Source organism: Zootoca vivipara, chromosome 7 (genome assembly GCF_963506605.1).
Source record: "Zootoca vivipara chromosome 7, rZooViv1.1, whole genome shotgun sequence".
In the NCBI taxonomy this organism is placed as follows: Eukaryota; Metazoa; Chordata; class Lepidosauria; order Squamata; family Lacertidae; genus Zootoca; species Zootoca vivipara.
This window is the reverse complement of record NC_083282.1, coordinates 75,959,986-75,972,439: the sequence shown is the minus strand read 5'-3', so window position 1 is coordinate 75,972,439 and position 12,454 is coordinate 75,959,986. Positions and strand designations below refer to the sequence as shown.

The window sequence follows — 12,454 nt, the reverse complement described above, 5'->3', positions numbered from 1 at the left end:
GTTTCCCTCAATCAAACTTTTGCTATCTTCAGGTGTACTGGAGGGTAAGCAGAAAAGATATATCAGAAATTTTCTGTATAGCATTTCATTGTTTGTTTAATAAACCTAAAGTTCTGGGTAAAATAAAAAATGCCTACCAGATTCTTAAGACCTTATTATCTCCATATCAGAAAGGATGAAGTAAAATAAAAAAATTCCTACAGTAGCACCTTAAAGACCAACTAAGTTTTTATTTTGGTATGAGCTTTCGTGTGCATGCACACTTCAGAAAGGATGAAATTAATGAGGAATCAAAACAAAAATAATAATATAGGAACAAATGCTGTGGTTGTCTTCTGTTTTGCAAATGACAGAATTTTGTGTTTCTCTACCAGTAGCTTAATTTAATTGAATATTGGTGTGTAAGACTTTATCATAAACCAAACATAGAAAAAAAGTAATGCTGATTTGTTTTCTCCTGCATCTTAAATTTAAAACCAAATTCATCTGGTTTTTTTTTTCAGAGTTGTAAAAGAAAGCCACACAAGAACTTGGTTGTCATGATGGGGTAAGTGTAGTCAACCTCAAATGGCCAGGTCTAATACATGGAAGTTGGTGTGGCACAGATTAACAGCCAAACTGAAGGGCTGCCAACTGCTTTAGGACATAGACTGGAAGGTGAAGCTTTTCTAAGCATGGTGACAGGGCCAGCCCAGTACATTTTGGTGCCTGAGGTGAACCACAAAATGGTGCTCCCCTCCCAGCAAGGGAAGAGGAGTTGATATACATTAGGAACAAGGGGGCGGTGAATAAAGATCTACATCAGTATCGGCTGCCTCTGTGGATCCTGCCTCCTCCTAAGGCAGTTGCCTCACCTTGTGTCATGCATGGGTGGGCTGGTCCTACATATAGATAAGCAAAGAGTGGTATTCAGAAGTGAATGACATTTATTGTCTGCAGAGCGGTATAGTAGGAACTTGCTTTTCCTATAGGGAACAGTGAACGTGATGTGTCAGAGTGTCAGTTACTAAATAATATGTTTAGAGCTTGATAAACTTTCCCTCTGATGGGTACTTAAATCAAACTTTTAATACTAGCTAATCAATGACAGAAATTTCACATAAATGTGTTAATTTGTGACAGACATTTCAGAGATAAATGTGGTCTGGTTGAACCCAGGGGAAAAGACTCTTCCTTAGGAAACTAATTAAGGGCCTTTCCACATTTACCATTGATAGAGGTAAAATTTTAGAGGGGGGGTGGGTGGATTTTTTTTGCTATACTGCCACATTATATTGTCTGTATTCAACTAGTATTCCAAATACTGTACAAATACAATGTTTTTTCTTTGAAAGATCTGGAATGGATTCTCAATATTTTCAATTGTGTGGCATGCGTACAAGCATCATCCAGGTTTCTGTGTGGAAGGGGAGGTGGCTATTGAGCGTAATTTGGGAGGCATCTGTTTTATGCCACTTTCTCTGACCAGTATGATAAAGATATGACAGGTAGAGATGATGATACTGAGTCAAACTACAGGCACCACCCCCGTACGTGTGTTCTATTGACATAAAAAGGTAAAGGGACCCCTGACCATTAGGCCCAGTCGTGACCGACTCTGAGGTTGCGCGCTCATCTCGCATTATTGGCCGAGGGAGCCGGCGTATAGCTTCCAGGTCATGTGGCCAGCATGACAAAGCCGCTTCTGGCAAACCAGAGCAGCACATGGAAACGCCGTTTACCTTCCCGCTGTAGCGGTTCCTATTTACCGTGTTTCCCCCTTTTTAAGACACCGTCTTATTACTTTTTTTTCTCAAAAAACCACAGGGTGGCTTATTTTTGGTGGGATGTCTTACTGGTACCGGTATTTTTATTACGAGTCTGAGGGAAGGGAGGTGTGTGCGTCCCTGGTGCAGCCCTCTCTCCCCGGCCCTGGGATGTTCGCGAAGGGCTGCTCTCTCTCTCCTCCAAGGTGGGGACTCACTTAATAGCAATCTGCTACACTGGAGCTTCTTAAATCTAAACCAGTATAATGGAATCTATCTGTGTGATACAGTCCTAGCAGTAGCCTATACCTAAAGCAAGTAAGGATCTCTACCAGCCAGCTGCCCAAGACTGCAAGACTGTCTGAAGTTCCAACAACATAGCACTTTGCAGTGCTATCACTGATAGCAAAGAAGCTACCTGCTGAGAACAAAGAAGCCAGCTAAGCAGCAATTAAGATTGCTGACTTGGTAAATGGTAGCAATTGAGAAGCAATTGAGCCAGCGAGGTGAGGAAGCACGTGTTGTTAGGACCGGCAGTTTAACTTTTGTGTAAAGCAGCGTTTAGCAGCTCCTTTTAGCAGCTCGCAAACAGCGAAGGAAAAAGTCCTTAATAAATAAATAAAAGTCCCCAAGGCAAGGACTGCGATCCAGACTACTTACAAATCCTTAAAGGGGCAGCTCCACAGACAACCAAGCAGCATAAGGTAGAAAGAAAACTGCAGCAGGATTTTTAAAAGGCTGCTTTATGCCCGGTAAAAGCAATGAGACAACAATCAGACACGGGAGATTCCCGTTAAGAGGAAATCAACGTGCATTGAATGGAAGGGAATTTAGGGAAAGGTGGGGGGAAGCGAGAGGTGGGCTGTGTGTGTGTGTGTGTGTGTGTGTGTGTGTGTGTGAGAGAGAGAGAGAGAGAGAGAGAGAGAGAGAGAGAGAGAGAGAGAGAGAGAGAGACGCAGGGGGGGGGAGAGAGACAGACGCGCGCACGGAGGTCTCTCCCTAAAAGGGAAAACAGCCTTTGCATTCTTCAATCGCCCCTCTTTTCTTCCTCGTGCCTTCATCTCCTCCCCACCCCACTTTTCTCCCCTTCACCAAGTAGAGCTTACACAGCTTGGCTAAAAAAATTATTTTTGGATCTTTTTATTTAAAAAAATGCTCTCAGAAACGGGGAAGGGAAATCACAAGGCTTCGGCAGCCAGCAGCTACGGCTGTTCGGTGCATTTTTACAAGCTTTTAAAGGAAATACGTGTCTGTGGAGCGACAGCAAAATGGGGAGAGATTTTTAAGGGGGGAGTTGGCTGGCAGGAGGGGGGTTATTGCTAGTGGGTGAAGGGTCTATCAGTATGTCTTATTTTCGGGGTATGGCTTGTATCGCGCAATTGCTTAGAAATCCTGCTATGGCTTATATAATGACTACGTCTTAAAAAAGGGGAAACACGGTATCTACTTGCATTTTGACGTGCTTTCGAACTGCTAGGTTGGCAGGAGCTGGGACCAAGCAACGGGAGCTGACCCCGTCACAGGGATTCGAACCGCCGACCTTCTGATCAGCAAGCCCTAGGCTCAGTGGTTTAACCACAGCGCCACCTGGGTCCCTCTATTGACATGCTACCCCATATAAAGAGGGTGTCAGTGAGGGAAGAAGAAGCCCTGAAAACACCTGGGGTAGAGCAGAGATTTGTTTAGGCTGCTCAGCCTCCCTGAACAGCAGTTGACATGCAAAATAGTGTAGCAGCAGCTTCTTTGCCACACATCCTCCAGCTTGCCCCAGAACTTCAGCTCTTTTTGAAGAGAGAGTTATGTGGAAAGCATGGGGAGAGAGCTGGAGAACAGGAAAAAATGGGTGTTCAGAGGCTTTTTAGAGGGTGTTTCCCCTTCATATGATTTCACTTATGTGTGTGGGGGCCCAGAATGCAACCTCTGCATAAGTGGGAGGGGGCTCCTGTCCCTGGCAGCAGTTATTAGCTGTGGACAATATTTCATCACAATAACCAGGTTTGTCATTGTTCAGTTAGACACATAGTTCCTCTTTTAATCTATATTTCCACAATATTAGAATTCTGGAATACTAGGCCTTTTCTCTTTTTTTGTGGCAACATGCAATGGAAAGGGAACAGATTTTTTCATGAGGTTATTCTGGCCTCTCCGTACTGCAGACCATCTTGGTAATATAATAATAATTTATTATTTGTACCCCGCCCATCTGGCTGAGTCTCCCCGGCCACTCTGGGCGGCTCCCAATTATTAAAACAGTACAGCATTAAATATTAAAAACTTCCCTAAACAGGGCTGCCTTCAGATGTCTTTTAAAAATAGGATAGCTGCTTATTTCCTTGACATTTGATGGAAGGGCGTTCCACAGGGCAGGTGCCACTACCAAGAAGGCCCTCTGTCTGGTTCCCTGTAACCTCACTTCTTGCAAGGAGGGAGCCACCAGAAGGCCCTCGGTGCTGGATCTCAGTGTCCGGGCTGAATGAAGGGGGTGGAGACGCTCCTTCGGGTATACAGGACTGAGGCCGTTTAGGGCTTTAAATGTCAACACCAACTCTTTGAATTGTGCTCGGAAATGTACTGGGAGCCAATGTAGATCTCTCAGGACCGGTGTTATGTGGTCTCGGCGGCCGCTCCCAGTCACCAGTCTAGCTGCCACATTCTGGATTAATTGCAGCTTCTGGGTCACCTTCAAAGGTAGCCCCACGTAGAGTGCATTGCAGTAGTCCAAGTGGGAGATAACCAGAGCATGCACCACTCTAGTGAGACAGTCTGCGGGCAGGTAGGGTCTCAGCCTGCGTACCAGATGGAGCTGATAGACAGCCGCCCTGGACACAGAATTAACCTGCGCCTCCATAGACAGCTACGAGTCCAAAATGACTCCGAGGCTGCTTATTTGGTCCTTCAGGGGCACAATTACCCCATTCAGGACCAGGGAGTCCCCCACACCCACCTGTCCCCTGCCCACAAAAAACAGTACTTCTGTCTTGTCAGGATCCAACCTCAATCTGTTAGCTGCCATCCATCCTCCAACCACCTCCAGGCACTCACACAGGACCTTCACCACCTTCACTGGTTTTGATTTAAAAGAGAGGTAGAGCTGGGTGTCATCTGCATACTGATTAACACCCAGCCCAAACCCCCTGATGATTTCTCCCAGCGGTAAGATCCTCAGTGCACCTCACATCACCAAAAAGCATCAGTTGCTAAAGAAGACACCTCTTAGATGTTTTCGATCTCTTGTAATTTAATACAAGTGTTAAGAATTGCTATGAGCTTATATTTGGCTGAACTTACTGAAGAAACTGCTTCCATTTCATTTTCTATATATCCTGCTGCATCTTATTCAGTTGAGTTATTTTTTAAAATGAACTATATGGCTTACAAAGTCAAAATCATGCTGCTTGTCTGTACGGTAATACTTATTTTATATAGTTGAATGGTCACGTACGAGTGTAATACTAATGGGTATGGATAAGACTGTATGCCTCAAGGCCTATAAGAACCAGGTTCCTTGAGAATAAGGGCTCTCAGAAGCAAGGAACCTTGAAAGTTGAGTTAACAAGTTGAAGCTAGGTCTGGACGGGGTCTGGATGACTCTAAACTACATCATGCTCCATTTGAAGACTGTTAGTTGTGGAACAATATTGGTTCTCAGCTGTGTGCAACCCAGCTTCTTGTTTCTGGTTTCTTCCCTGGCTGTTGCCTACTAATACCTTGCTCTTGGACGTCTCTGCTGTGTTTGACCTTGGCTTTGTTTCATGATTCTGCTATTGGACCAAGCCCACTTTTGGGGCTGCCTCACTGTGGACTGCTCGACCTTGACTTATTCTTAAGATCTTGTTTATTTGAATTGCTTTGTTACTGCTACCTTGGACCTCCAGAGTTTGGCCAGCCCTTGTCCTGGGAATGTAAGATCCCTGGGTTTTTGGGGGGCTGGGGGGGGGCATGCCAGGATCAGACCATTACATGTGGATGGGTATATAATCTTGGAGGAGTGTCACACCAAGGCTGAATTGCAGTACGGTAGGTGCATTCATTGAGCTGGTTACTTGAACAAAGTCTAAAATAATTTCGTGTTTCCAATGCACCTTGGAATATGATATTTCCCTGTCTTCTGATTCAGTAGGGGTACTCTCCACCATGGGAATCTTCTTAATAATTGCAGAAAGACCTGTGTGTGTGTGCACGTGTGTGCATGCATGCATGCATGGGTTACCAATGACTTATTTGTTTAGCCCTGTACACATTTAAGTTTCTTTACATTTTGTGTGGCTATGCAACTCTTGCTTCAGACTGATACTTCAGAGATGTTTAAAACTACGGCCCAGCTCTTTTTTAATGAAACTTTTTCATGACTCCAGAGTAAGGAAACACAAGAGGGTGCTATATTTCTATTAACGCAAGAGGAGAAAGCAGAAGCAGTTATTAACACCCTGCATTATTCCTCTCCTCCAAGTCACTCTCTCTCTCCTTTTTTTTTTAGTTAAGTAGGTGATACACTAGGTAACTTGGAGTATGGAGTACATTAAGGTAGAAGATGACACAAGCAGAGCAACCATTTAATGGTTGTTTATGGCACATGTATCTGGGTGATGTTTGATTAAGTCATATATCGAATGGACTTAAAGGTCAGTCATAACTAACTTAAGTCCATTGATTTCAGTGCATCTACTCCTCAGAGTATGACATAGTTGGCTATACCAGGCTGTACTTGGAAATGACTTGACTACAGCTAGAATTTAATTTGAATTTAAGCAATACATAGAGTAACTCCAAAAAGCCCTATTACAAAAAAAAAGATATGTAAAAGTGAATTTGCAGGTTCTCAACCCAACTTGGATGAACATCATTTTTAATTTCTGTCCTAAGTATACTTTATTGGAAGCAAATACTTGATTTATAGTTACAATTGAAATTATTCAACCCCCATTGCAAATCAGGTTTATTATCAAATTTTACAGACTTTCAGCTGCTTGCAATGAGCAAATCAAACAAAAGCAATTGAAATAGCTCAACACAATGGATACTGTACTTTGTGATTCCCCCAAAATCAGCTGAAAATGCAACTTATACTGGCTTCTCCAATCTCACTATTATTTCACCCCCTGAATAGAATCCTTCACAGCAGCACAAATACAGCAGGTGTTGTCTCAAACACACTTGATGCAACTAATCAAGGGCATCGTTAGTTGCACCAGGTGTGCTTGAGCTGGAACACAGCAAACCCCTAGCCAGCTCAGGTATTTCATGAGTGTCGAATTTGGCTGCATGTTAGAAATATGGCTAAGTCAAGAGCAGGCAACCCCAAACTTCGGCCCTCCAGATGTTTTGGACTACAATTCCCATCTTACCCGACCACTGGTCCTGTTAGCTAGACATCAGGAGGGCTGCAGTTTGGGGATCCCTGGTCAAGAGAACGGTCCAAAAAGGTAAGAGAAGAGATATAATTGCCTTTCACAAACAAGGAGCAGGATACAAAAAGATAGTGAAGGCACTGAATGTTCCTAGAGACACCATTGGAAGCATAGTTCTCAAGTTCAAAGTTAAAGGAACAGTAATTACACTACCTCAGGCATAGGCAAACTCGGCCCTCCAGATGCTTTGGGACTACAGTTCCCATCATCCCTGACCACTGGTCCTGTTAGCTAGGAGGGCCAAGTTTGCCTATGCCTGCAATGGATGGGGCAGAAAAAGGAAGCTACAGTAAGTGCAGCCACCTGAGATGTTTGACAAACTTCACAAGATAGATAACAGCCAAAAGATGCAATCCTAACCTGTCCCCGCAATGGGGTGAGCTCGCGTTGCTCCTGCCAACCTAGCAGTTCAAAAGCATGCAGTGCAAGTAGATAAATAGGTACCGCTCACGGGAAGGTAAACAGTGTTTCCGTGTGCTGCTCTGGTTGGCCAGAAGCTGCTTAGTCATGCTGGCCACATGACCCGGAAGCTGTGCACCGGCTCCCTTGGCCAGTAAAGGGAGTTGAGCGGCGCAACCCCAGAGTCGTCCGCGACTGGACCTAATGGTCTGGGGTCCCTTTACCTTTTTACTTTTGAGTAGACACTGGGGACCCAGGTGGCGCTGTGGGTTAAACCACAGAGTCTAGGGCTTGCTGATCAGAAGGTCAGCGGTTCAAATCCCTGCAACGGGGTGAGCTCCCGTTGCTCGGTCCCAACTCCTGCCCACCTAGCAGTTCGTAAGCACATCAAAGTGGAATGCGCTGCTCTGGCTGGCCACATGACTCGGAAGCTGTCTGCGAACAAACGCCGGCTCCCTCGGTCTATAGAGCGAGATGAGCGGCGCAACCCCAGAGTCGGACACGACTGGACCTGATGGTCAGGGGCGCCTTTAGCTTTACCTAGACATGACTAGGATTACAGCCTAATCTACAACATTGAGTACCCATAACTAGGGCCAACACAAGCTTAGGGAATGGTAATTTGGGATAAAAGAGAAGAAGAGCCTTGAGCTGAAGGAAGCACTGTTGCTAGGCATCTCTCTTGTGTAAGGGCTCTTTTGCTCAAATATTCTAGTAAGCCATCCAGGCTGTGTATACATAGTGTTGCAGGGTGACAGCAGGGGGCCTAGCAAGGTTTTCACTTGGAATAAATTATTACTTCTTATAGACTAGCAGACAACTAGAAGCGTAGGTTAACCAATGCCACTTATTTGAAGTTTAAGCAGATGGATTTTTCCTTTCTTTGAAGCTTAAGTGGCTAATTTGGTCTGACAATTCTCAGCTTAGTGTTTTTTGTTATTTTCATAGTTTAACTACAGTCGTACCTCGGGTTACGACCACCTCGGTTTGCGAACAGTTCGGGTTACGAACTGCGCAAACCCGGAAGTGTTTTCGCCGCGCGCACGCGATCGCGCACTTTGCGATTTGCGCATGCGCAAAATGGCGGCGCCCATCACGCTCGGTTTGCGAACTATTCGGGTTACGAACTGCGATCCGGAACGGATCGCGTTCGTAACCCGAGGTATTACTGTATAAAGAAAAATTGTGATCATACTCATTTTCATTGTTGGGTAGTAATCACCAAAAGTGTTTTCCATCATCACATCTGCATACCCCCCAGCTGTTTCTAGATAACTAATCTCGTGAACAAGCAATTGCCTTTTTGCATTTCACACCAGGACAGCCAATAACATTATACAAATTATGTAACTGAGGGCATCCCATAGCCACAAGAAGTATATGTGTTCACAAAGAACAAAACCAGGAACATGAATCAAGCTGAAATGGAGATTTTTTTTTTTATTAAAGCAGGAGAAAAATAGCAAGCAGTTTGATATGTGGGTCAATTGGTTCTAAATTTCTTCCTTCCAGTAGAGTTAACTGGCATTTTGGGTTATAGCAGTGACGGCAGGATCTTCTTGCCAGCAGCAGTTGTCATGTACTTGTAGACTTTAGTAGCAACAGCCATTAGTTGGGTAAATTTACATTGGCCTTTTCCACAAGTTTCTCAAGAAATTTGGGATGAGTAACATCTAATTGGTTGAAAATATTTAATAATGTAATATAGAGCCTTTTATCTTTGGTACTCCTTGTGCCTCTGATAGTTTCAGTTATAGATTTATGTTTCTGTATATTGTAAGTCATGTGTGCCACACCTCTTGTTCTCCCATTTCTTATGATGGTACCCTCCACTTACCTGTCTGTATCTTATCACAAACATCCAGATGACCTGCTTTATTATTATTTTCTTGTGAATGTAACATCTCATGTCAGCCTTGGTTTGTGCCAGTTTTGTGTTTGTCTCATGAAGTTCTATTTTGTTATTTTAGTAATATGGATAGAAATATGTTGATGAGTAAAGCTGTTGTATTTGAGCTCTGCGGTATGTTCTAGTTCTAGAGTGTTTGTATTTTGAATAGTTTTGAAGTCAGTTGGCTCAGCAGTGTTAATTGCAACATGCAGGCATGTAGCATATCTGTATTATCTGTTTTACTTTCATGCAGGCTTAAAAGCCAAATAGAATCATAGAATTGTAGCATTGGAAGGGACCACAAGGGTCATTTAGTCCAACCCCTGCAATGCAATAATCTTTTTCCCAATGTAGGGTTTGATCCCATGACCCTGAGATTAAGAGTCTACCAACTGAGCTATGCCAGCTGCATATTTTAATTGGAAAACAGACGCTGGGAAAGTAGTTGTTTTGGCTCAGCATTTAGCTGATAAGGAATGCTTAGCTGCCTCATCTTGCCTGAAGTATGGTGATAGACCATGAGAATTCCCTGGGAACTTCTGTTGTTTTTAATTTATTTTTGCTTTCAACTTTTTAGTTTTTAAAAATGATTTTACTGTGTAGTTTTATGTTTTTATATAAACTGCTGGAATATATTTTTGATACAGTGGTATATAAATATTTTTATAAATAATGATTCAAAAAACAAAATGCTGATGGTCCAGAAAAGCTGAAAGGTGATCAGTAAGGAAATCCTTTCCAAATGTAACTAAGCCTCTGCTGTATGCTTGTTGTCCAGAACAAAATGAATTTCTAAAATAGTATATTACTGCACATCATGCAGCATATGAAAAAAGGAACTGTGCCAGTTTGGGGTATTAGCATTGCCCTTTTAATCTCCCCACACCCCCATACACAGGCATCATTGGGCCAGTATTCCTCAGAATTCTTGCGACTAACTGCTTTAATACTGCCTTGGTGCAGAAGAGGCCATTATACTCTGTAGGAAATGAGGAGTATCCTGAAGCTGAAGTACTAGAGGTGTCATATGGGGGAAGGTTGCCTATCTGAAGGTGCCTGTCTGCCTGCTCATGAAAATAATGATTTGTGTTAAAAATTGCATCAGAGCGTGGCTATTCTAGAGAGGTCTGCTTTTTGATGTTACGCATTTTGATGTGGAGTGTTTTTAAACAAGCTACTTCCCAAGTGAAGTTGACATGGTACAAGAAGTGAGAGGACTTCACCATGTAGCCTCAGTGCTAGAAGTGCCTTTTACTAACTGACTGGTTCAACAGCTGTGGTCATTCCTGGACTTCCTCAGTCCTTGCCACAGTAGCTGCTGTTAGTACTGTACAGTACATTGCAACAGGATTGCTGCAGGAGTGAGACTTTTGTGCTCAGAGATCTGCACTGGCTGCCAATTTGCTCCTAGGCCAAGTTCAAGGTGTTACTATTAGTATATAAAGCATTTAACAACTTGGGACAAGTTTACTTATGGGATTGCCTTACCGTACATGTCTCCACTCAACCACTTTCATCAGCAGAATTGGCACTACCTACAGGTGCCACATAATACCTGTTTTGCATTTGTAAGAACTTGATAATTTAGTGTAGCAGCTCCTGAACTTTGAAACTCGCTGCCTATTGAGATCAAGCAGGCAGCCTTCACTGTACTATTTTTGACACCTGCTAACAATATTTATGTTTAGACAGACCTACTCATCAGCTTTGTTAGGACACTTGAGAGTTAACAAGTTTAATCAGAAAGGCTTTTACACCATGTGAAGATCCTGTTGCAAGCAATGTGAGTTTACTTGCTGTTTTTCAAGTTGTCTGTAGGAAGCTGAGGAATGTGCAGTCTTTGCTAGAACAAATATCCCAAGCCTCAAAAATGAAAAAATATATTGTTCAAATAGGCAAAAAACAATGCACACATATGACCTCCAGCTTTTCTGCATGCTAGAAAACTGGTTCATCTCAAGTGTTTCAGGCAGCTGGTTTGCTGAGCTCTAGATCAAAATATCCGTCTTTTAAGACAGGGTTAATAGTTTGACTGGGAACAATTCCAGAAATGCAAAACCTCTAACCCAGCCATTTATCTATTTGAAACATGAGATTCTATGGGTGGAGTCTAGCTTTCTTTTAAATAGTCTGCCGTATATTTCAGGGCAACCATATAGCTGTCTGTAGGTACTGTAATTGCATTAGACACTGCAACCCAATCTTATTAAAATGGAGATGAAGAAGTTTGTGCTAATGGAAGACAAGGCGTATTCAGAACCCACACAAAAACATGGGAAACATTCTTTTGTTTAAAAACAAGTATATACAGTACTTGCAAATCCTATTTCACTAGAGCTAACAGAGCAATGGTTTGAATGTTTACACGTGGAAGGATAAGGCACAGTAGAACATGGCTGCTTAAGGCAGAAGTTCTCAGACTTTCTACTCACAGGGCCCACTTGAGATGGCTAAAATTTATTAAGGCCCATTAGTCTCAAAATGGTGGTACAGAGGTAGAGCCTGTCACAAAATGGAGATAAAATTTGACACAATCGGGTAGCAATTGCTGACATTACTTTCTAATGATATCTGTTCCATCTTTGGAAATTGCTAAATTCTTCATCACAAAATTTTGCTTGTGTCAGGGAGTTCCATAGTTCAGCTTTCCTCAAGCTAAGTACAGAGGTTTGCTGCAGAGGCATATATCCAGATATTTTTTACTCATGTTCTGTAATTTATTCCATACCCTTTTCAAACTAAATTTGTACCTAATTCCCACCCCAAATTTATTTCATCTATCATCTTTGGTCCTTTTGCTTCACTTGTTCCTCCTATAAAAGCTTTTACACTATCTGGCTAGGTTACTTTCTAATTCACATGAGGATGCTGTTTTTCCATGTTCCCAGGGTCAGAAAAGAGACATCTGCCCATAGATATCAATGGAAATTAAATAATTTTATGTACTGGTAGATGGAATTAAAGAATTTAATGTAGTGTGCCCACATCCACAGTCTCCCTCCATGCTGACG

General features: G+C 42.8%; 1 protein-coding gene across 2 annotated transcripts in view; it reads left to right on the top strand.

The window, feature by feature from the left end:
• Window positions 1-12,454, top strand: part of ZMYND8 (zinc finger MYND-type containing 8) — a 90,989-nt gene that overhangs the window by 901 nt on the left and 77,634 nt on the right. For both annotated transcript variants that reach the window (XM_035121318.2, XM_060277282.1), the window contains exon 2: window positions 504-547. In XM_035121318.2, coding sequence (XP_034977209.1) covers window positions 540-547 — 8 coding nt within the window. In that variant the 5' untranslated portion in view covers window positions 504-539. The remainder of the gene's footprint in view (window positions 1-503; window positions 548-12,454) is intronic.